This window comes from Chenopodium quinoa, unplaced genomic scaffold (assembly GCF_001683475.1).
Source record: "Chenopodium quinoa cultivar QQ74 unplaced genomic scaffold, ASM168347v1, whole genome shotgun sequence".
NCBI classification, from domain to species: Eukaryota; Viridiplantae; Streptophyta; class Magnoliopsida; order Caryophyllales; family Amaranthaceae; genus Chenopodium; species Chenopodium quinoa.
Genome location: NW_018743616.1, coordinates 3,681,748 through 3,705,724, shown reverse-complemented (window position 1 = coordinate 3,705,724; position 23,977 = coordinate 3,681,748). Strand labels below are relative to the sequence as shown.

At 34.8% G+C, this 23,977-nt stretch overlaps 2 protein-coding genes across 5 annotated transcripts; both read right to left on the bottom strand.

The window, feature by feature from the left end:
• Positions 1–2,726: 2,726 nt before the first annotated feature.
• Positions 2,727–5,542, bottom strand: LOC110683095 (caffeic acid 3-O-methyltransferase-like). The gene is made up of 3 exons (XM_021859451.1): positions 4,762–5,542; positions 4,409–4,473; positions 2,727–3,283 (listed from the first exon to the last, which is right to left on the bottom strand). Exons 1-3 carry the CDS (start codon positions 5,540–5,542, stop codon positions 2,984–2,986), a joined length of 1,146 nt encoding a protein of 381 aa, XP_021715143.1. The 3' UTR covers positions 2,727–2,983.
• Positions 5,543–7,278: 1,736 nt separating this feature from the next.
• On the bottom strand, positions 7,279–13,967 carry LOC110683094 (carotene epsilon-monooxygenase, chloroplastic-like). Of its 4 annotated transcripts, none has more exons than XM_021859448.1 (10): positions 13,353–13,967; positions 12,382–12,678; positions 12,097–12,294; positions 10,675–10,776; positions 10,424–10,564; positions 10,225–10,332; positions 9,475–9,557; positions 9,148–9,310; positions 8,360–8,419; positions 7,279–7,812 (listed from the first exon to the last, which is right to left on the bottom strand). In XM_021859448.1, the coding sequence occupies exons 1-9, from the start codon at positions 13,935–13,937 to the stop codon at positions 8,366–8,368; spliced, it is 1,731 nt and encodes a 576-aa protein (XP_021715140.1). In that variant the 5' UTR covers positions 13,938–13,967; the 3' UTR covers positions 7,279–7,812; positions 8,360–8,365. The 4 variants fall into 4 exon arrangements, with proteins under 4 accessions (XP_021715140.1, XP_021715139.1, XP_021715142.1 ...); XM_021859447.1 differs by having other exon boundaries at positions 7,279–7,731; XM_021859450.1 differs by having other exon boundaries at positions 7,741–7,827.
• Between the last annotated feature and the right edge of the window lie 10,010 nt (positions 13,968–23,977).

Here is a 23,977-nt window from a genome sequence, read left to right as displayed (position 1 = left end):
ACTCATAAACAAGCTCTCGTACCTTCTTGGTGTTTTGTGAAGATACGTCTAATTAGTTGTTGAATAAGAAAAAGCATGTGCGTGCATATGCATATATATATATATATATATATATATATATATATATATATATATATATATATATATATATATATATATATATATATTAGTAATGGTAACTAAACGCATGCATGAAGAAACTAAAACCACTATCACTACAAAAAAATGTCTATATAGAAACGGAATTCTAGCGATGAAATTTTATCCGTTTCTAAATTAGAGACGGAATCAAAAAATCCGTCTCTAAATTAAATTAATTTAGAGACGGAATTAAAAATTTCGTCGCTAAATTAGCAACGGAACTGAAAATCCGTCTCTAAATTAGAATCAGATTTTCTTCCGTTGCTAAATTAGCAACGGATTTATTTTCCGTTGCTGAATTTAGCAACGGATTTATTTTTCGTTGCTAAATTTAGAGACGGATTTTTTTTTCCGTTGCTATGTTAGCAACGGATTTTTTTTTTCCGTTGCTAAGTTAGAGACGGAATTTTTTTTTTCCGTTGCTAATATGAGCGAAGGATTTTTGATTCCGTCTCTAGATAATTTTTGAAACTAATTATTTAAATTATTACATACATTAGATACGAATTATGTAAGTTAAATTCATCTCTAAACTAGAAACGGATTTTCAATCCGTCTCTAAACTAGAAATAGATTTTTAAATCCGTCTCTAAATTAGAGACGGATTTGAAAATCCGTTTCTACATTAGAGACGAATTTTAAATTCCGTTTCTAAACTAGAGACGGATTTTAAATTCCGTCTCTAATATTTCTTTCATTTATTATCAATTATGTGCGTAAAAGTAAACAAATAATATTTGGTATAGTTGGTACGAGTTTCACTATTTGACATTGAGGTCACGGGTTCGACTCCTACTAACAGCAATATTTTGCGATTGGAGATTCAACGAAAGTCGAGTCGGGTTGACCCGAGTGAGGTCGACCCAAATAGCAGCTCTCTTTTGGATTCAAAATATTTTTTTCCGTTGCTAACGATTTTTTTTTTTCCGTTGCTAAGTCTAGCGACGTTTTTTTTCGTCTCTAAATTCATTTAGCGACAAGGTTTTTACCAATGGAGTGATTCCGTCGATATATCCGTAGCTAGCTATGTCCAGCGACGGATTTTTAGCAATTAGCAACGGATTTCACCTGTTGCTAAAATGCCAAATTTTTGTAGTGTATAGCTTAAAAATAGTGTGTACTTGACTTTTAACAACATGCAATTAATCACTATTCTATAGCTTAGGAATAGTAAAAACTTAACGGTTAACAACATTACTATTTTATAGTTTAGAAATAGTAAAAATTCTCCTTTGGTTTTGTTGTTGATCTGACTTTCATTCTCATTAATTTCCCTTTGTTTTTTTCACAAAATTATAAACTTGTTGATTTGCTTAACTTTTATATAAGCAAAATTTATCTAGTCTTACCATAACTTATGAGTATAACGTTACTTTAATTTTATTTTTTAATACAAATGTTACTTTATTCTTATATGAAATCATGATAATAAAACACATAAAATTTTACAAAAAAAAAGGAAATTTGCAAATTGCAGCCATTTAAACTTCGTATTTTGCAAATTGCAGCCATTTAAATTTTTTTTTTGCAAATTGCAGCCCAAAAGTTCGTATAAATTGTTAATTGCAGCCCAATTCAATTTTTTCGTTGGTTTACATGTTGAAAAATCTTCGGTTATGGTTTTAGGGTCATTTTAGTCCTAAGGGACCCGAATTGAGCTCGGAATTAGCAAAAAAATAACGTAAGTGTCTCATATTTACAGTTTCCCACAAATCGATACACTTTTGTTACGCAAAACAAGATACTTGCGTTATTTTTTTGCTGATTCCGAGCTCAATTTGGTTCCTTAAGATCTAAAATGGCCCCTAAAACCTTAATCAAAGATTTTTCAACATGTAAACCGATAAAAAAGTTGAATCGGGCTGCAATTTACAATTTATATGAACTTTTGCGCAGCAATTTGCAATTTTTTTTTAAATGACTGCAATTTGCAAAATACGAACTTTAAATGGCTGCAATTTGTAAATTTTCCAAAAAAAAAAGTGAAAAGCAATCTTGATTAGTAATAACTCTATATAAATATAATAAGTGGAAATAAGGTGAGGAGAACGTTAATTTAGAACTTATTAACCCTGAACTTATCTGAACTTATTAACCCTTATCTGAAATTATCTGAACTTAACTGAACTTATCTGAACTTATTAAACCTGAAATAAGTGAAAATAAGGTGAACAGAACAGACCCTAAAAAGGAAATTAAGGCAAAAAAAAAAAAAAAAAAAGCAACGAGGGGAGTAATCAACAAAATATTTGAAATTCAAGAGACCTAAACCTTTAAGCGAGTAGCTCGTGATCGACTCAGCTCAACTCAAAAACTTTTTTTTTTAGCTCGTGATCAACTCAGCTCAACTCAAAACTTAACGAGCACTAGTTGTGATTAACCTGGGGGAAAGTTTGATTGTTGATTTGAGTTGTCTCATACAAAATTTTTTGTTCACTTTGATAAATTACAAGTCGTGTTCTCAAGTCCTCGGATGCATCATGCGGATCGTGCATCCGCCTGCAGGAACCACGCATTGTCCGATCATATTAATCATGATTATTGAACGATAACAAGTACCGATGTACGGACACAAAATACATAAGTGATTAAAATTCAGACCCAAAATAAATTGCATAAAAGGCCAGAGATTGATTTCATACATTTCACATATTGTATACATAAGCTGGGAGTGTGATAGAGCCAACTAATCAAGGCACCAATACTCCAATAGTGCTATGAAAAGATTTATGACTAATGAAGAGGATGACAATACATCTGATCTTATTTAGGCCATTCCACTGTGTATGTAACATCTCTAAACATGAAATGTAACCCTAACCCCAATTACCTATTACAAGAATCATTTTTGGAATTCAAGGACGGTGAAGAAGTAATCAATGTGTACTGCCCTGAAATGTGGAAAACCTGCTGAGATTCCGAGCTGTCGGTACTCTTCCTCCATCCTGTGCCTGCCTTTAGCCCCATAGATCGTCATGACAAATATGTCTCCAGAAAGAAGGGCTCGTGTCCGATGACTGTCATCTGATGTATCAGGTAACACTGGCTCACAGGCAATCAATTTCCCTCCTGCAGGAAGGGCCTCGTAGCAGTTTTTCATGATCAACTTGATTTCATCGTCACTCCATGTTGTTAGTACCCACTGCACAACATCAGCTTATGTCGTCATATTCATATATCATATTCCAGGCCAAGGTTAATCCAAATTAGGAGTATCTTGCTTAAAGCAGGTTATATCATGCCGAAACAAGGATCATATATGTATAAAGGGAGCAGGCAAAACTATCAATCGAGTTACAGAGTAAGTGAGTTTGTACAAACACCAAAATTCAGAATCCAAATCATACAACAACAGAAATTTGGTGCCTTTTCATGGAATAAACTAGATCAGAAATAAGTTAATCACCGCTATAATCTATAAGTACAATATTTTATACAGATTTGTGGTCCTCATTCCTACATCATGAACTCACTACTTCTACCATCAAAACTAGCAGCCGCGAAGATAAGATATTTAAAGGCAACAATTCCAACACAAACATGTGATACTTCGCAAGATTTTCAATTTTCTAGTCTCTTTATGTCAGATACTAAACTGTAAGATTTAAAATAATGCAGGCAGTGTAAGTATGAGCATCTAGTTCACCAACGTTGTTGTCAAACAAACCGGTTACACATTTACACTACACGTTCTATCAAATCGAATATCCTATGTTGATTGTAAATGATAAGCTTCAAGTTTATAACATCACTACCCTATAGAGCCGAAGTATTCCATTTATATTATGGTTGAACTTACTCGAGTATTAAAGAGCAAAAAGCATTATAGCTAATAGCCAGAGCAGAATGTTAGCAAATGGCATCATCCTCACAGAACTAGACTCATTTATAAAGATTTACCTTCTAACATGGATAAATTGGTGAAACTCCATAATGTCTGAGATAGATCAAGAGCGAGAATTATCTTACATTAAGACTCAAACATCATACAATAGTGGTAGTAAGTTTTGAAAAGATAAACATAAACAATACACCCTATAGTTAAGTAGTTCCCAAGACCCCATTACTTTAAAAGCTTGTCACTTTCCCAAATTGTCATACCATGGACCTCACTAACATGCACAAGTCTAATTTCAACAATAAATGTTGCAAGGACCATGAAATAGGGGTAGACAGTTCATATTAACAAATTTGTATAGATGTAGAAATTCATACAAAACAAATTTTACTAGTCTGTAAAAAAAAATTTGAAGGGGACAATTGATACCTTCATGAAGATTGCATCACCCGAAGGAATCGACTTGAACATGTCTCCGCCTACATGAGTCACACCTACAAACTCACAAGTAATAATTATCACTTCTTTCATCGCTTCAATGTAGTTACAAACAACATATTAATAAGGTTTAACTATAATGTATAATACCTTCTTAACACTGCACAGTGAAACTAAATTTTACTCTCAATTTTTGCGATCAGTAACCTAAAATCAACTAAATGATTCTGTCATCTGATTAAGACTCAAACGACAACTTCAACATACATTTATCAACTAAGATTAAGACTAAACATCAATATTTTATTTTCTATCAATTCAAAGACTAAAATTAGAGAACTAACCTGGGATTTGAGGAGCTTGAGCAACGACTTCAGGAAGTTCAAAGTTAATCCCTTCTTTAATACAACTATACTTGCTCATAATCATCTTCAAACAATCACCAGCACTCCCGCCTACATCCACCAATCTCCCCACCCCATCAAACCCATCATACCCACCACCAACAATCGCCTTCATAAACGGTACCGACACCCCAGCCATTGCCCGTTGCATCAGCTCATTCATCTCATCATTCTTCCCGTAGTAATCATACGCTGGCTCCCCATTCGCAACCTCGAACGGGGTCTTCGACGTTGGGCCCACCACCGCATGATCCACCAACGTCCACGCCCGCACCAACGCATCCTGGTGGTGCTGCAGCACGTACTCCCCGTACGACAACCCATCACCGCCGCCACCACCGCCGCCACCGCCGCCGGGGACCAAAGTCCGGCCGACCTCCGTCAATGAGTATCTCCGGCGACCGTCGCCGGCCATAGGTGGGTGCTCGGAAAACACGCCATAGGTGGTGAGAAGGCGGAGGAGGCGGGCGAGGTTATCGGCATCAGCGTCGGGGTTGTTGGGGAGGATAAGAGGGATGATCTCGGCAGCGGTGAGAGGGGTGTTGGCGCCAGATGACCAGATTGCGGCGGCTACTTTGAGGCGTACGACGGCGTTTAATGCCATGGGTATGCTTATCATGTTAGCTAGCTCCATGATTTTTAGTCTAGCTTCGTTTCGAGCGTCGGACGTTTCATCTATTTCCGGCTGTACTACGGCGGTTGTGGATTTTTCAGGCGACATTATCTATTTTGTGGAAATAGTGTAGGATAAAGAGTAGCAGTGTGAAAAGGGAGTGTTACTAATGAATGAGGGAAAATAGGAAAGAGAATCTTTAAATGAGATGATGTTCATGGAAAGATTTTCGCTCGTCTGAGGTGTTAATCAAACAAAATGTTGGGCCTCTGTGTCAGGTTGTCAGCCAATAAACGTCACGGATTTACAGTTGGTACAATTTATCCAAAAAAGCTATAAAAAAAATATCTTCATTAAGGAGCTTAGAGAACCTGGAGAATAAATTACTCCCTCAGTTATTGCGCACCCGCAAACTAAGAGAGTGAGTCCACTTCACAAGATCGAAGAAGATTTCATCCCAAAATCATATGGCAATAGGAGTAGTAGTCCCTTAGCTTATAAAGTGTTTAACTCTTCTCTTTTTCAATTAATGTGAGACACTTACATGTGGTTACACTTGATAGGTTTGTTATTCAACATGAATTGCATAAAGTTTTAGGAGAGTAATATAATATTGTGAGTAGGTGAATAAATTATTATTGTAAAAGTAAGATGGGACCATAAAAGAAAAAGTATATGAGAGAGGATAGATATTTTTATTATTTTAGTGGAACCATGGAAGAGAGTGAAATAATAACATAAGTTGAGTGGGGCTTAAAGTAAGAGATCAAAATGATAAAATATACTCCATAGTATAAATTATTAATTATAGAAGCGATGCATTTAAAAATAACACACCTCAGAAATGAAAGTGATGCAAATAGAAAAAACGGAGAGAGTATTAATTATCCAAATGTAGCTTTACTTTGAGAATATGGAGAGCAAAATAATTAATCTACTTGCATACAGATGTAGTTTAACAAAGCGGAGTGCAAGTTTGAAAAAAATAAAATTCAAAAATAAAATCTAACGCGGATTTTTACATGCAACCTACAAGGAGGAAGTATAAATGGAGGGGTATGAGACATGGTGAAATGTCTATTAAAAAAATAAAAAGGTACAATGAAGAGAGAGAATGGAGGAGAGAGATAGGAAGAGTGAAAAAGGTAATATGGGTTCCACTAATAATTTCTGACATATGTTCACATGTAAAACGGACAAAAATTTATAGGGGCACCTACCACCGAGTCTATATTTTGTTCTACTTAAACTTCAATTGAATTTTTTTTAGTACCACTGAGACTATATTTTATACCACTAAAAGTGTATTTTGTTCCACTGAAACTCCAATGGTACTATTTAACAGCTCAATGAGACATTTCTAAAATGACGTCTGAAATGCCTACATTGCCTTTGCGAGACATAGTTTTATTGTCTCACTACCCTCGGTTTGGAAGCCCTTACCTACAAGGCTACAAGGTATGGTAGATTAGTAGTCAACCAATGAGAGCATTTGTAGCTTAGAATACTTTAATTATCTAATGTGGCAAGCCAAGACTGTAACTTATAGTCGAATAGTCGAGTTGACTTGAATGTGTCAATAAGAATGGGCCTTGTCATATAAGTTGGCATTTCATTATGAAAGCTACATGAAACAACCCATTGAAACTTTGAAAGTGCATTTTCATTTAAGAGTAGGAAACAAACAGCGTGAAAAGTCACTGCCTTAAATCTTTCTACTAGGATGAATCTGCCACCATAACCACAAATTGTGTCTCAAATCTTTGCCCTTGGTGAGTTCAAGCTACTTTCGTTATCTCACTTCGTTTGTGCGTAGTCATTAAAATTTGAACGCAGATAATGACTGAAGAATTTTATAATGTACCCTTTATCTCCTTAATTTATACAAAGTACAAAGTATGTCACATTTCTTTTTATGCTCCTTGACTTGGGATAGGGAAGACTTGCATAGTCGCATATGATTATGTATGAACTATTATGTATGTAAAAATATGTGTACAAGAATCTAATACTACCTCCATTATAGCCTTTACAGGTTATGTGCAATGATTAGACATTTTTGTTACGGAGGTCGTAGTTATTTTCTATTTTTCACATATCTAAACCTGTTTGAGGGGATGTAATCTCTTATTGTTCACTGATTCAACAGTTGGTAATTGAGGTTACTCCGTTTTGCAGCAGCAATTGAGATTTGAAAGCTTCAAACTGTCTTGATAACACGGCAGAAGACCACTTCAGTTTGCTAGATGGCACAACTAATGCATTCCGCAGCATGAAAAAAGCCTGCTCATTTGATGCTGAACACCCAAGACAATGACAAGCTTAGTAGCTATAAATTTCCTGATACCTTTTCCCTTCATATTGGCAAAAGAAGCAGCCTGACATATACTGATCTTCAGCAGAATTGAAGAAAACAGGGAATAAACAAAATAAATGAAATGAGAAGGGGCAGAGGGGAGGTAGGGGGGGGGGGGATTAGGCCGGATAGCAACATGGCGAAAACTATAGTTCTAAAATGCGAGGTGCAAAAAAATTCCATGCAGCTCATTAAACGTAATATACAAGTAGTTGCACAAAAATCATAGCTGCGATTGTTGAATATAAATGGAATAAGTATTTGACTGAACGGCCCATGCATGTAAACATCAGTTTAAATATTATGGAATACTAATTAGCTTCATGTCCAGCAATTGAAACTCTTTAGCAGATCAATTGGCAAGGATTTTAAACTTTTGTGAGCCTTATTGAATCCAATCAAGAAATAAGTGGAATCGAGAAGGATCTAGTGAAATATAATTACAAGTAAATAAGGGCAAGGAATAACTACATTACGATTCCAGAACTTTTCCCCTAGACATATGCATATTGATTACTATCATGCAATCTGACATTTATACACTCCATTACACAACAGTATGTTGTTACCTATAATCATGTAGCGAGTACAGGTTCTTTTGCACGTTCAGTCACTCTCATGTACAAGCCCTGCAACAAAATCAAATTACGTGTATTAGTCCTAACGCAAATTCTATGAATATCAAGAAAAACCACATGGTTGTTTTGAGAGGTTTACACCGAAACTCCACATAAAATTTACTTGAATTTTTAAGATCTTATGAGCTCTTCTATAGATCTAATGCGTCAGAAGTGTCAAAATACAATTAAGTTACTTTAATGCTCTTTTCCCAACACCAGCAAAAAAATAAGACCCCTTATGTTGAGTAAATGAATACCATCCCACATTTAGATACAAGAATAACATCTTTTGGCAGGCAGGCACAGACAAGGAAGAGCATGATGCTTTATAGGTTACACTGTTAACAGACCATAATATTTCAGTAAGATATTGACCAATCCATGGAGAGGTAAGAAACAAACTGATTTAAATAACTAGATAAGATAACGCCAACTTACAAGGTTTTTAGATGCTGCAACCACAATATTATGGACATACACATGTGTAGAGTGCCAAATTTAGTGTCTTTCACTTGGCAATATTGAAATATATCAAGCAACGTTAAACTAAGTTTTCCCCAACAATGATAGAACATCATCATGCATGAATTAGGTTTTTTAGGACAACAAATGACTCAGTCACAAAATTCCTCTTTTCTTTTGAATATGAAATTAAAAAAAAAAAAAAAAAAAAAAAAAAAAGAAATTTCCCAAAAAGATTCCAGCATGAAAATATATCTATGGAAGAAGAGAATTACATTTGTTGTATGGATAGTTGCTCCAGTGGTCATAGTAATGTCCTGATCTGGGATCAGCTCAAAATCCATGTTCTGGAGAAGGATTGCAAGGGCTACAATTGCTTCCAACAAAGCAAACTGATCACCTACACATTTACGAGGTCCTCCACTAAATGGTATAAACCTGAAAAGAAATATCAGAAAATGTAATTGCCAAATGTCATCTGTTACGACCAACAGATTTTGATGTGAAATATACTATATTCTGCTAGCTAATTTTTCTGAATTTTATAAAGCTATAAGAATTAGACCCATTTCAATGAAACGGCTAACAAACAAGATGTGTACCTGAAATCAGTGTTTGTTTCATTAGGAACTGGACCCTCCAAATCAAACCTTTCTGGAACAAACTCTTCAGCCCTTTCCCACACCTTTTCAGACAGAACACATGAAACAAAACCAATAAGCAGGAATACTGGATTGCTAAGGAATAGCTACCCTAATAAAGTATAATTCGCACAAAGTTATACAAAATCACAATTTCACGTTGTTACCACACATTGTTCAGAAGCAAAGCTGATAGAGTGATAAACGTGACCAACTGACCACAAGGAAACAGAAGTCCATGTGCATAAGAAGTACTTAATTCCGAAACAAGTAGTAATTGTTTACACAGCAGCTAAAACTTCAAAAAAATAACAATAATAATAAAAGTGCTTCAAATTGTTTCATATACATGGGTTTGCACTTTGCAGTGTAAATATGAGAACAAAAAGGAGGTTAAGGCTCAATGAATTCTTTCATGATTGAAGTTATAGCTTATCATGCTGAATGTAACTAACTAAAGCTCAGATCTGGAAAGGCTTGATATTTTAATTTCTTAACATCCAATGAAATGGTGTAGCAACTACTAAAACAGTTAAAGATAGTCCATTACATTAAGTTTTAAGTGTGCATTTTCCGGAGAAAAAAGAAAAAATTATTGCTTAACCATGAAAAAATAAAATAAATAATAAAAGCGAAAAATTAAAATTATTGTTACTGTGTACCAAGAGAAACTGGGAAAGCATGGTCCACAAAAAGAGTAATGATCTATACCTGAGATGAATGATGGATATTGTATACTGATATCATTATATCTTGACCAGGATTGACCTTGTAATTACCAGGAAGGGTGTCGTCAACTTGAGCTCTTCTTATCAAAACCTTTACCAACAGTGATGCAGAGAATTCTTTAAGTAGCCTATTCACATATTAGGAATGAGTCTATATTGCATGACCAAGATTGAGGACCTACTGGAGGATGTGGATACAGACGCATTGACTCTAATATGCAACGTGTCAAAAACTTGAGTTCTTTGGTATCTTCGTAGGAAGGAAGCCTTCCTTGGAGAACATTGTCGACTTCTTGTTTTGCTTTTGACAAAGATGAAGGATTCTGAAAAAGATTACCAGAATAATTTATTTATTGACCATTCAACCAAGTTCTGTTTATAAAATAAGTTTCATGCCACATCTGTCTTAAGATAAACAGATGCAACTTAATACCTTACTTAAAAGATACGCTGTCCATGTTAACACTGAACCGGTGGTTTCATGCCCAGCAACTAGCATTGACAAGAGGTCATCTCGCAGTTGTATGCTTGATACCTGCAGTCATGTATCATACATGAAACTTGAGAACGATTGAAGTCCGAAGAAAATGGATTACTCAACTGATGCGGGCTTCCAGATGAGCTCGAAACAATATAGACGAATACAGCGCTGTCCTTAGCCCGTGCATACAAGAAACTAAAAAAGTTTCTTAATACAAAAAGATATCTTACCATAGCATTTAAAATTGTCATACTCACATTCACCCTTCAACAGGAACATATTAAATCTATTAACCTTAAGCAGAGTGATGACAAGACACTGAAATATCTACTGTGAGGACTCCAAACAATATACCCATGCAGCCATGCCTATAACTTTAATGCTCATAGATAAGTAATATATGAGAAGGGTGGGAAATGAAAAAGTAGTTTACAGCATTAGTTGGCGGCTTTTCTAGGGTATATGTATCAAGGAGTTGAAGAAAGAGCAGCATTTAGCAGTGAATAACTTTTTAGTATGTTTGGCTCCTAAAGTAATCACGGAGTTCTGAAAAGAAGAAACCACAAGAAAATGGCATATAGCCTCTAACATTGAACTTATGCCTAAAACATTTCAAGCAACAAAGGTTCTAGCCATAATTTGGAAATTCATAATCTGATGCACAAAAAATATTTTAAGCTTCTACAGAGCAATACAGACGTGCCAAAAGTGGCATAAGCGTGCTGCAAGAAATAACAATCCATTGGGGAGTTTGATGCCTTGATAAATGTCTGAAATTAGAGTGTATTTTGGCCTTTATTTTTGTGAGACTCGACCTCTTCAGACCATTATTTTCTCTAAGCATTTTGTCTTAGTTTGTGATAAGAATACTTATACTTTAACTCATTATTAGTATTAGTTTGGGAAACTTGTATTTAATCACTATAAAAAACGATTTCAGTCATGATTCAAGCTAACCCTTCTAGCTCAAAAGGGTGTTTGGGTATCTTAAATGATACTTCGTATTTTCTAATCTATCCCCTATAATTCTATTTCCCCCATATCTAATTGCAATCTTGTGATCAAATTGAGTGGTGTAGCCCTTAACTTAGGCTTTCTTATCATTATAATTCACATTTTTTTTTTCTCTACAAAAATTGCTTTGAATTTGTACTTAGAATTAACAATCCTTTTCACACCTGATTTGAGTTGTCTTTTTTACGCAATTGTGTTTGGTGGTTATTCAATGTTTCATGGGTTTGACCCTATCTTGCCCTTACTAGTTAGTGAGACCAAGTTAGGCCATTATTCACTATGTTGGCGATGCTCTATCAAGGAAATAGTATTTTAGAAGCTAGGTAATGTAAGCATGAAAGTAATTTAACATCAACAAACCTCCTCCCTGCTAGCCAGCAAGAAACGTAATATACTTGGATCGGCTTCATTGACATATTCTTCATTGTCTATGTTTTCACCTTCAGCTTCAACGATTTCCTTACACTTTGCAATAAGCTCTTCAACAGTGTCTCTGATGATTTCAACTGCTTTCTCAGCTTTTATTTGTCTGGGAACAACTTTACACAAGGCTTTGACCTGTTAGAAAACAGCATTAATTTATGGTGGCATACAGTATCCAGGACAGAGGCAAAAGACAAACAAGTTGCGCAAACAAGAACTCACCTTCCAATATGGTAGAATATCAGTAGAACGATTCTCTGCCTCTTTTAGTGCAGTGTAAACAGCATCAATGACTGGACTATCAGTAGTCAGAGACTCAAAATTGTAGTTGAATAATGATAGGCCAATGACATCAAGCGTAAGTTGTGAAAATACAGCCTCCATGTTCACAGATGTACCACTGGCTGCACTGGCTTTTAGCTTCTCCACCATCCTTTCAGCACATTTACAAAAAACCCGCTCAACTATCACTGATAGATACCTCTTGTGAAGTGACGGAACAACAGCCCTGCGCCTTGCCTATCAAAAAATTAGACTTCCATGCTCATGGGTTTGAATACTTTCTTGAACCAACATTGCCATAACAACATGACTATGTAATAGTTGCTACCTCAATATCACTCACTCCACATCCCTCAAAGTAAGCAGAATTTTAATGAGATCAAACATCATTAAATAGCATTAGCCGTGTGTATGTTAATTTCCATACCTAATTATAAAAGCTAAGTTCAGTATGCTTCGACAAAGGACAGATCAATAAATTCAATAAGTTGAGCAATGCAGGTTATGTAAACGAAATCGGTACCTTAGAGCCATCCTTGGAAAAAATAACAAAGGAAGCTCGTGGTTTATAGGCTTTTGGACTCTTTAATTTACCTAAGTACCCGTGTCAAATCCTCAATACCCCGACATTGGTATGAACACTCAACACTTCGATTTAGACCATCAAATTCTATATCATCTGATTATATACGCAACAGTTTAAATATAAGTCCAAAAAATGATCACATTTCTCATTTACGGACTACTAGTACTAGTACATGTTTAAAAAAAGCAACCATATCTGTAACATTAACTGATCAAATGTAAACTTTTGAAATGTCAAATTTTACCAATACTTTCAATATACGAGCAAGATTAAAAACAATAAACAAATTAAACAGCAACTCAAAATCATCTGAACCAAAAGTTACCGTCCAAAGCGAGCCTTCGGCAATGGCGAAACCGGAGCCAAAAAGGAACTCAGAAACCTCAGCAACAAGACCCTTAGCATATTTGGTCCCATAATTCCTCAAAACATGCTTAGCAATAGCAGGATCACTAACAACCACAAAATTCCGGGGGCCAGCAGCTAAACGGTAAATGGGTCCATAAATATTCATCCATTTAAACAAAGGAAGAAAGAGGGCACCACCAAGAAGCTCAGAAACATCCTCGAGCTTAGCACTAGCAATGGGTATGCTGGAATCGTCTTGGGTGAAGGTTAGTGTTCGGGATAAGGAAGTGAGCCAATCTGGGCTGACCCATGACTTGAATTTGGGTTCGGGTTTGGTGGGTTTTGGGTTCGGTGGTGGTTGTGGTGGTTGGAAGAGGGAGAATTTGATGGGGTGGAAACGAGGTGAGATGGGTTTGGGGAGGAGAGAGAAAGGGGTGAAAGAGTATGAGAAAGAGGAGGACATTGCCTGAATTTTTTTTGTTGTGGTTTGGATTGGGTTTGGCGGGGTTACATAGTACGACTGTACGAGTAATATTATCACTATCTTTATCAATTCGAACATCTAAATATTTATATGGGGGTTGCCCGATTGGACATTCATATACCAATACCACCAACATTTCGATTATATTAGGGCATGCACAAATGCACAATAATAGTTGGACATTAATCTCTTCTATCTATTTCCCCCATAGGCTTCGGGACAGGTATATTCTTAGGTGTAACCTCCTGCACCTAATGTAGGTGTAACAGCATGAAACGCAGGAATTTATGGATGAAACGCAGCCCAAACTCAAATCATACAAAATGTTTTTCCCGCATTAGTTTGTTTCTTTTTTAAAATTTTTAGTTTCCTTCTTCCCAATTCTATCTTTTCTCTTTTCTTTCCTATTTCTCATCAAAATTTTCGATCATAAATTTTATTATAATTTTCTTTAACTCTGTTTTTTCTCCTTCCTTTTTATATTTCAATTGATTCATCAAATCCAACCCAAATGTTGTTGAAGATTGTTCTTGATCAAAAATTTGCATTAATGATGATATAATTACAATGATCTTCATCCCTTCGTCATTTTGTGAAATGATTTTGAGTTTTAGAGAACTAATGGAGAAGAATGTGGGTTTTATTTTATTTTCTCTCTCCTCCTTTTCTTTTTTCTTTTTTTTTAATATATTTTTTTGTTTTTATTCTTAATCAATCATAGATCAGTAATTATTTTATCTATGATGAGTCAGGATTAGATTTAAGATATATAATCAATTTTTTGAGTTGGAATAATTATAATCGAATATTTGTATAATTTATGTAAGAAAAATGAACATGTAATAATTTAAAATGAACATTTATTACAAAATGAACATTAGTACATGAAACATGAACATTTTACTACAAAAAAATGAACATTTTTATTATAAACAATGAATTTGAACTATTTGAATATGAAAATCATGTTCATTTTTAATATACTAATTGTTTATAACTTTGTTTATCATGTTCATTTTTGTACGTGTTCATTTTAGTTTTTTTTAAAGGTTTTATTCAATTGCAATTGTATTTTGTTAAATTTATATCAATTTGATCTATGTATGAATTTCGATTTATTATGTGGTGATTTTGTAATGAATTTTGATCAATTCGATTAGGTTTGTGAACATGTAATTCATTTGAATTGAATTTACAACCTTTAATTATGAACATAAGAAAATTGAAGAAATAAAAAATAAAATGATTATGAAAGATACACATTATAAGTATTAAAAAAAATATGAACATGCATTAAAAATATGAATATACACATATTAGAAAATGAATATACGTATTCAAAATATGAACATATGCATTATTGGTTCATTTTTTGAATGTGCATGAACATAAGCATTTAGAAGGTGAACATATACATAAAAAATATGAATATATGGATTTCAGAATGTTTACATAAGCATTCAAATATATGAACATATGCATTCAAAATATGAACATATGCATTGGTTCATTTTTGAATGCGTATGAACATAATTAAGCAATTCAGAAGGTGAACATATACGTAAAAAAAATATGAACATATGGATTTAGAAAGTGAATATATGCATTTCAGAAAGTTTATAAATGGATTCAAAATATGAACATATGAACTTTAAAATGTGAACATAAGTATCCGTTTGATTTCACTATTTTTTTTTTTGACAATTCCAATAAAAAATTTCGAACAATTTCAAACAAAATTAAGTGATAATCATATAATTCAAACAAACTTAAGTGAAATTTACATAAATTTGCCTTTTTTTTAGGGAAGACCCTTTTGATTTTGCATATCTTCTTTAATGTCCATTGATGTTTTTGCAGTTTTTTAGTGAGAGAAAATGAAATAGAGAAGAGAGAAAGTGAAAAAGAGGAGAGAGAAGATCATATAGAAGAAGAGTTTTGAGTTTGAAAGTGACGTTACATGTATTGGGTGTGGGTGTGTGTATTGTGTGTGAGTGAGTATATTGTAATTACCGTTTTTTTTTTAGTTTTAGGGCCTATTTTAATTGGGTTGTGTGTAATTGGGCTTTTGGGCTGCTGTTACACCTATCTAAGGTGCACAAGGGTGCACCTTAGACCAATTGTTCGGGACACATTCAGTTTTAGATACGGGTTGGGCTTGTCGGATTATGACTACTCAATGCTTAATAAAACAATGTTAGACATATGAGATATCGGAAAATAGAGAAGTTTTGTGTAGAACGGACTCACGTGAGGCCGGGCTCAACAACAAAAAGGCGCGGGTCTGAGAAACCCGATAATAAAAATTATCTTATTTTTGACTAAAATAGTCTTTTTCCTAACTAACATCTTTATTTTGTTTATGATATTCTTGATAAATATAATCTTAATTCTGACTAAAATTTTCTAAATCCAAACAAATATTTAACTAATTAATATTAATCTAATACCTGACAATACTAATCTAGTACCAAACAATAAACATCTAATACCTGACATTATTTTCTCCTTCACCAATAACGTTCTTCTTCTTCCATGACTTCAATATTTTCTCTCTCCTCAACCTTGCACCAACTGAACACAAACCACCACCCCATCACCCTACCTTAACTGCGACCACCACCCACCCTAATTGAAATAGCTAGATTTTCGACGACCAAGATTCACGCATTTCTGGGTCAAGTCAAAGTGGGGGACGAGGTGAGCGATTATGGTCAAGGTCGGGTGGGTGTTTCTGGTTAGGGTCGAGGTAAGGGTCGGGTGGGTGTTTCTAGTCAGGGCCGAGGTCAAAGTCGGGTGGGTATTTCTGGTCAAGGCCGAGGTGGGTGTTTGTGAGTTGAGGTGTGAGTTTCTGGGTTAAGGTCGGGGTAGGCTGGCTGCGGAAGATCGTGGTGGCGGCGGACTCAAGGTGAGTTCATCTCACCCAAAACTTTACTCGGAAAATATATGTGTGATATATTTTTCGTAGATATCATTTAAGAGAATAATATAGTTAAGTTTATTTTATGTTAAGATATTATTTAGAGAATATATCTTTAGGATTTATGATTATGGTAGTTAACTTTTAGGAAGAATGTTTCCTATCCTATGAGCGTAGGTTTTGTATAAATACTCAACCTATTGATGAATAATAGGTAAGCAATACAAAGCCATTCATTCTCTCTTCACCCCTAATTTATCATGGTATCAAGAGCACATTAAATCTTGGGGCCGTTCACAAAAAATTTGCCCCCTTTCGGTGGGTTAAAAAATTAAACTCACCAGCGGGATTCATAAATTTTACCCAAAAATTCAGCTGTGCAAATATAATTTTTTTTTTTTGTTGAGTTGATTCGAGCATGATGCTGCTCCTCTGGATATGAGTTTGGTTTTGCTCTAAAATATAACCAATAAGAGATTTGAGTGTGGTTTACTCTCAAAGACCAATAAGAAATTTGAGTGTGGTTTACTCTGAAAAAAACCAATAAGAGATTGGAAAAATGGAAAAGAAAAATCCAACCTTTGCACTTTTTCCTCCCAAAAATCCAACCTTTATACCCCACCTTCTCCAAAAGACCGATTTTTGCAAGTTATATGCCACGTGTCAGCCACTAATTGGTCAATAACTTTTTTAATTATTAAAAAACAAAAATAATTAAAAGAAAAAAAAGCAAATCAAATTATGAAAACCCCGCCCCACCCTCCTTCCCTGACCACCCTATCCCCACCGCCCACCAGAACCTAGCAACCCCATTCTCCTCTACACCGCCCAGCCACCGTACCAACTCCAAACCATCGTACCAACTCCAAACCACCCAGCCAATCGAATCACCAACTACCAAATCAATGAAAAACCTTTCCAACATCTGCTTGTTACTCACCAACTACCAAATTCTGATTTTGTTCTTGTTCTTCACCCCAATTAACTCGTATTGTAACCAAATTCTAGGGGTTCCAATTCCTGAATCAACCAAGAATACGTCTTCTCTTAATCTAAGAACATCGGCTTGTAATGAATTTCCGCTGCTTAATTTGAAGCTTGAATTCGATTTGGGGAATAATTGATTCATGTAAACACTGTGGTTTGAACCAGAGATTTGCGATGCTGAAGAAAATGGTTGAAATTGTTCGGCATTTTTGAGTTGATTGAGCCGAGTGCGAAGCCATGGTTGGAGAGAAGATTAGAGCTCCGGTGGAGGAGCGACAGAGTCAGGGTTGGATATTGGAGCGGCAGGAGGGTGGCGTTGGGGATTTAGGGGCGGCAGGTGGGTGGGTCTTGGGGTTTCTGGGCGGCAGGTGGGTGGATCTTGGGGTTTCGAGGCGGCAGGTGGTTGGGTTTTGGGGAGGCAAGGAGGTGAGCAGTGGCTGCATTTTATGATGTGGTGGGTTGTTGTGGTTGTTTCCGTTTTGTGGTGGAGGAATTGGTGGGTGGGTTGGTTGTTTCCGTTTTTGAGGAGAGAGGAGAGAGAAAGAGGGTGAGTGAGAAGGAAAATTGGTAGAATTAAAAAAAAAATTATCTATTAAACAAGTTAAAGGTTAAATGGATCTTTTGGAGAAGGTGGGGTATAAAGGTTGAATTTTTTAGGAATAAAATGAAGGTTGGATTTTTCGGAGGAAAAAGTGCAAAGGTTGGATTTTTCTTTTCCATTTTTCCTAAGAGATTTGAGTGTGGTTTACTCTAAAAATCCAATAAGATATTTGAGTGTGGTTTATTCTGAAAGACCATTAAGAGATTTGTGTGTGGTTTACTCTAAAAAAACCAATATTTGATTGGAGCTCGGTTTTGGTCTGAAAAACCAAAAATTGTTATATTTGCTGGTTCAAAAAGAATGACGTTCCTGTTTGATTGATGACAAATGAGTTCGAAAAGATGAATGTTCTCATCATTGAAGAAAAAAAAATTGAAGGCGACATCACCAGAGAGTGCATATTGACTTCAACAAAAGAAGAATTTCCAATCTGCAACGTTCTTTTTGCTGCCATTACGATTGCGGGAGGGTGTTGGACATATGAGATATCGGAAAATATATGTGTGATATATTTTCCGTAGATATCATTTAAGAGAATAATATATTTAAGTTTTATTTTATGTTAAGATATTATTTAGAGAATATATCTTTAGGATTTATGATTATGGTAGTATATCTTTTAGGAAGATTGTTTCCTATCCTATGAGCGTAGGTTTTGTATAAATACTCAACCTATCTATCTATACTTAGTATTTAAAAACTATAACAAAAAAAACTAAGAAAGACACATGTCCTCATCCATTCTATTACACTTCTCTAATCATAGTACCACATGTCATCTTACACTATTAATTTTTTATTACACCATTTTTTTTTTAAATCTTTCATTAAACTTATAATTCATCTTTCATACACACTTCATCTCTTCATCTTCATCACTCCCCTTTAATTCAACCTTTTCTTATTCTCTCTTTAATTTTAGCCCTTCCACCTTCTATTTAAGCCTCTTTTTCGATTAAAGTCCAAAATTTTAATTTCTTTAATCATGTTTCCAATTACATATTATACCCTATAATGACTTACTGATGTTTCCTCACTTAACTATTAATACAACTTTATATGAATAACCTGTGCATCGCACGGGCCAGAAGGCTAGTTGATGAATAATAGTTAAGCAATACAAAGCCATTCATCATTCTCTCTTCACCCCTAATTTATCAAACAAATAATTGAAATGGAACATGACTACTTTTTTCAAGTATGACAAGTCACTCAGATATGACTCTTCATTGCATAATAAGACAAGCCAATGCCTACTAATAATGACAGTTTATTGGTTAGGAAAAAAAAAGTCAATAAAATCTTCAAACTTACAAATTATATGGATTATGAAATATAATAAGATTGGTGAGCGACTTGTTGAAATTTAATTCTTAATACAAAATTTACTTAACACACTATTGAAATAAATTTAAATTCAAAATTAGAAATTGTACTTAAAATACTACTAAAATACATATCAAACTTAACTTAACACACAACTTGAGCTTTAAATAAAGGAAAATTTGAAAATTACCACCATGTATAGTAGTCAAAATTGGAATTACCACCTCAAGTTTTTTTTTTTTTTTATTAATTTTTTATTAATTTTTTTTTATTTTTTTTTATTTTTTTTTACCACCTAGTTTTTTCCAAAATTTTTTAAACTCCCACCAGTTTTAGAATTGACGTCATCATGGGTCCCACTTTTACATTTTCCCTCTCTCTCTTCCCTCGAATTCCTTAATTTCCCTTGCCTTCCTTTTTCCTTATTTTGATTTCTTCTCTGAAATTCAATTTCAATTACACAAATTTCGCAAATTAAGTTTAAAAGTCTGCAATCTAACCTTTTTCGAATTGAATTGATTAATGTAATTACGGTTTGGGTAATCAATTTGGGGGTTTTGCTAAAATAAAAAAATTAGGGTTTGTGAAATGAAAATTGATTTTAGCAAAACCCCCAAATTGATTACCCAAACCCTAATTTTTTTGATTTTAGCAAAACCCCCAAATAAATTACCCAAACCCTAATCACACTAATCAATTCAATTCGAAAAAGGTTAGATTGCAGAAATTTAAACCTAATTTGCGAAATTTGTGTAATTGAAATCGAATTTCAGAGAAGAAATTGAAATAAGGGAGAAGAAAGGCAAGGGAAACAAGGGAATTCAAGGGAATAGAGAGGGAAAATGCAAAAGTGGACCCATGATGACGTCATTTCTAAAACTTGTGGGAGTTTAAAAACATTTGGAAAAAACGAGGTGGTAAAATTTTAAAAAAAAAAAAAAAAAAAACCTAACAAACTTGAAGGGGTAATTCCAATTTTGACTACTATACATGGTGGTAATTTTCAAATTTTGCTTAAATAAACCTAAAAATATGATCACAATACATATATACTTGCATGACCCTTCGAATATAGACTTGTTCAAGTAACTCTTTCATATATGCCTCTTCAATAGGCTCAGAGTTAGTGGCGTAGTCTTTCCTAATAGAGATTGTAGCATATCAAAATTCATCTTCCTCTCTTGTAATTCAATATGTTTTGCTTTCTCTTTTCCTTTTCCACATCAAGTTCCAAAATATGTTGTCATATATTTGCCTCCCTTTCTCTAACTTTAATTAGTACAAACCTTCAATTGATCATCAACGCTTAAAAATGCACTCTCGGAAGCCACTACTTTGCCCTTACGCTTAACCTTTGTTTTTTTTTTTCACACCATCGAGTTGTGGTAGACCTTTTGACGAGAATCTATCAGTAGGAACTAGGGACTTCACCCACAGCTTTAGCCCTGGAACTCTTCCCACTTCCACTAATTTTTTTTCTCAGCTCGTCATCAACACTGCAAGCCTTTCTTTCCTCCTTTGATAAAGTCCATCTAAAGGTCTTTCTTAACCATTTCAGCACCATGAAAAAAGCAATTCAAAATCATGAAGCGGATTAGTGGAGGTATAAAACAACGAATTGGATGCATCTTTTTTTATCAGCTTTATTGTAACCACTTTCACTTCTTGAAAGTTTACCCGTTTCATCATAGCAAGTACTCCACTGTAGTATATCAGTGTCATCCTTCTCCAATAATTTCTAGCTCGAGATTGATGTGAGTTAAAGGACTATTCAACTTATTATATCATGTACCACTAATTAAAATGTTTGACTTTTTATTGGAAAAAATCAATGCTTTTGACTTCAAACCATCCAAATAGGAGACAAATATACTTTTGACTTAGATTTGAACGAAAATTCTTATTTTTGCTATTAATACAAACAACCCCTTCTTTCATTAGTAGTGCTAAATATATTACATAAACAAACGATTTAATTAAACTAAGTTGGGTACAAGCAAATATACTGTAAAATCTTAGGATTAATTCTAATGAAAGAATGTTAGGTATAATAATCTCATACATTGATGCGCAATGTTATATAGCATACACCATCATCTTATATAGTATTAACGACCGGATTATCACTTTTTAAATACTTAAAAACAAATTTTTATTTATCTTCATGAATTACTGCGGTGACTGGTGAACCTAAGAACATACATTGGATGTTTTACTTATTTTGTTGTACCAAATGTGTCCTTGAATTCCCTCCTAACACCATAACTTACATAAACTTCATTATCATAAGATTTGTAAGCATAATTTGAGAAAAAGAACCAAAAACCAGTCCATGATTTTTCAAGTAATCATAATCTTTTTTTCAAATGATATTTTCGGTTTGGGTATTCGTTGATTAATCAAAAATAGGTACATGACAGGCTAAACTCGTATCACCTAATTAAAAGTAATTCCTAAATTCCTCTAATTAATATAGATAGGGAAGTAGGGTCGAATCCACAGGGATTTAAAAAGGCATTCTTCTATTCCTAATTAAATATTATAATAATCTAAATGACTAAGAAATAAATAAGGTTTGTATGAATTAATCTAAGGGAATAATCAATAATAAAAACCTAGGGTCATAAGTTCACCAATAATTAATCCTACTTCAATATTATTTTGTAGGTCATTTCTTTTTCTCTATCCATTTTTCTAACTTGGATTTTTTTACTTTTGCGTTGAGTTTCCCTGTTGATGAAAGAGGGACGATGAAGTCAGTTGTGGAGTATTTTTACAAGACGTACGGGTTTGTCATTCAGCACACACAGTGGCCATGTCTACAAGTTAGAAATCAGTAGAGGCCAAATTATCTACCCATGGAGGTTGTTAAATGTATCATTTACTTCTATTAGCTTCGAGGAAAAGGCATTATATCTTGTTGTGAATGACTTATTGCGAAACTATAATATAGGTTTACAATATTGTTGAAGGGCGTAGCGATATTCTAAGAGGTTGAACGAAAGACAAATCACAGCTTTGCTGAAAGTGACTTTCCAGCGCCCCCAAGAACGGGAGCATGACATTATTTAGGTTTGTCTCACGGGTGGTCATGTCTGGTTTGGATTTTTACTTCCTCATTTCCTTATTGTTTGTCTATTATTCTTTCATTATGTGGCTTTGCTAAATGCTTGTATTTCATTTGCGTATAATTATTTCATAGCCATTTATGTTTGATTGGTTGTCAACTGATGATATAAAATTTAGGAGATTTGTGAAGCATTGGAGAACTCAATTTCACGTTTTGGAAGCCATTAAAATAAAAAATACTACCTCCGGTCCAATTTAGTTGCAACTATTTCCTTTTTGGGTCGATTCACATTACTTGCAACTTTCCCATTTCTTTCCTTTTTTAGTAACTTTTTAGTGGTAAAATTATCATTTTACCCTTACTTTTTTTTAAAACACCCTAATTACAAAACTGATTTTATCTAATTAGCTTAAACCCTAACATTAATTAAGTTACTTATTCTTACCCAAATCAACCCCTTAGCCACTGAAACCAATTCCAGCCACCTTCACCCTGGCCCTCCTTCATCTTCCTCCTCATCACCATTATTCATCAAATTTCTACATAATCTTCCTCATCCCCAATTTTTTTCTCTCTCATCCTCAACCTGTCTCCTAATCGAGTCCAATTGAGGCGATTTCCGGCGAGTTTCAAAGTTTCACGACAAAGAATTGAGCGTGAATCGGCGGTTTCTCTCTCCTCTCCTTCCTCGTGGTTTGAGATCGCCGGGGATCGGTGGGTTGGGGTTTCAAATCGGTGGGTTTCGAGGTTGGTGGGTTTCAAATCGGTAGGTGTGGGTTTCGGGGTTGGTGGTTTTCAAATCGGTGGGTGTGGGTTTCAAATCGGTGGGTTGGGGTTGGTGGGTTTCAAATCGGTGGTTGGGGTTTCAAATCGGTGGGTTTCGGTGTTGATGGGTTCGGGGGTCGTTGGGTTTCTGGGGTCGATGGGTTTCTAGGGGTCGGTGGTTTGGTGCTCGTGGCTGGTGGTTGTGGCTGGTGGAATTGGTGGGTTGGGGGTCGTGGCTGGTTGAATCGGTGGGTTGGGGGTCGTGTTTCTGGGGTCAGTGGTTTGGTGGTCGTGGCTGGGTTGATGGTGGCTGGGTTGGTGGTCGTGGATGGGTTGGTGGTGGTGGGTTTCTTTCTTAAAATTGGCTTGAATTTGTGTTTTTTTTATTACTTGATTAATACTTAATTGTATACCCTTATCTTTCATTAAACATGCTTAGGAAAATTTGT

Bases quoted from the DNA above. Each gene is read 5' to 3' on its own strand.
- LOC110683095 (XM_021859451.1), bottom strand. From the start codon at position 5,542: ATGTCGCCTGAAAAATCCACAACCGCCGTAGTACAGCCGGAAATAGAT. The intron at 4,474-4,761 runs GTTAGTTCTCTA...GTGAGTTTGTAG, and splicing joins TCAAGCTCCTCAAATCCCAG to GTGTGACTCATGTAGGCGGA. The intron at 3,284-4,408 runs GTATCAATTGTC...GATGTTGTGCAG, and splicing joins GTGATGCAATCTTCATGAAG to TGGGTACTAACAACATGGAG.
- LOC110683094 (XM_021859448.1), bottom strand. From the start codon at position 13,937: ATGTTCGAATTGATAAAGATAGTGATAATATTACTCGTACAGTCGTAC. The intron at 10,777-12,096 runs GTTTGTTGATGT...ACATGACTGCAG, and splicing joins TGCTGGCTAGCAGGGAGGAG to GTATCAAGCATACAACTGCG. The intron at 10,565-10,674 runs GTATTAAGTTGC...AATCTTTTTCAG, and splicing joins CAGCGTATCTTTTAAGTAAG to AATCCTTCATCTTTGTCAAA.